The 909-nt window shown below is 35.3% G+C and overlaps 1 protein-coding gene across 1 annotated transcript in view; it reads right to left on the bottom strand.

Annotated features, from left to right (window-relative positions):
- LOC104719944 (floral homeotic protein APETALA 2) overlaps positions 1–909 on the bottom strand; it is a 10,598-nt gene that overhangs the window by 2,117 nt on the left and 7,572 nt on the right. Inside the window, exons 2-6 of the mRNA XM_010437925.1 lie at positions 725–903; positions 552–577; positions 434–464; positions 249–336; positions 12–157 (exon numbers count right to left, since the gene is read on the bottom strand). Of these exons, the coding sequence (XP_010436227.1) occupies positions 12–157; positions 249–336; positions 434–464; positions 552–577; positions 725–903 (470 nt within the window). The remainder of the gene's footprint in view (positions 1–11; positions 158–248; positions 337–433; positions 465–551; positions 578–724; positions 904–909) is intronic.

Below are 909 nucleotides of genomic sequence, written 5' to 3'. Positions count from 1 at the left end.
GGGGGTATTACTTTTTGCCTAAGAATTGACCCATTCGAGCTTCCCAACGACCACACTTATGCAAAGTGACGCCTCTATACTTAGAACTTCCTCGAGGGAAGCCCGTGCTTTGTCGGCGAAGTACGTGGACGAACTCTTCCTTGGTTAAATTGGTCATCTATATAAAATTCAATTTTCAATATTAATAACAATCTTTTCGAAAATATTAATAAATCTATCTATAGTTTATAGAGGACGTAAATTTACACCTGTTTCAAGTCATCATCATAATCTTCGATGTTGAAGTTGATATCAGCTTCTACTCCACGGAACTTAATAGCAGCTCTATCATATGCTCTACAAAATAAAATAAAAAACTTCGATATTATTATTATTATTATTCTTTTCTTTTCTTTTTTTTTGATTGAAGAGAGAGTCAAAGGGAGAAACATACCGAGCAGCTGCATGAGCAGTGTCAAATCCACCTATTCAGAAATTTAAATAAAAATAATAATTACGATGACATTTTTCAACATCAAAAAAAAAAAAAAGCTGGGGAAAAAAAAAATTACCTAAGTAAACCTGTTTCCCACAGTCCCTGAATTTCAGAGAAACATAAGGAACAAAATTATAATTAAAATCGGTTTTACAATTAAAATCGCCTTAGTAAAGATCGATTAGTGAAATTAAAAAAAAAAAAGATGATGATGAGATTAATACAAAAACACTTAATAGTTAAAATTACCAAATATGAGATTCCCATCTTCCGGTACGCCGGTAAAACGTAACACCTCTATACTGAGAACTCCTTGACCTTGGTCCACGCCGGCTCTTTTTCAACGGTTGAGCCGGTTCCACAACGGCAGCGGTCACGGTGGTAGCTTTACCGGTAGACGATCCGGTGGCTAGATCCGACTGACAAAACTTAAC

The sequence above is a fragment of the Camelina sativa genome, chromosome 10 (genome assembly GCF_000633955.1).
Source record: "Camelina sativa cultivar DH55 chromosome 10, Cs, whole genome shotgun sequence".
Taxonomy (NCBI): Eukaryota; Viridiplantae; Streptophyta; class Magnoliopsida; order Brassicales; family Brassicaceae; genus Camelina; species Camelina sativa.
Note: the sequence above shows the minus strand (reverse complement) of the source record. Positions and strands in the feature narration are given on the sequence as shown.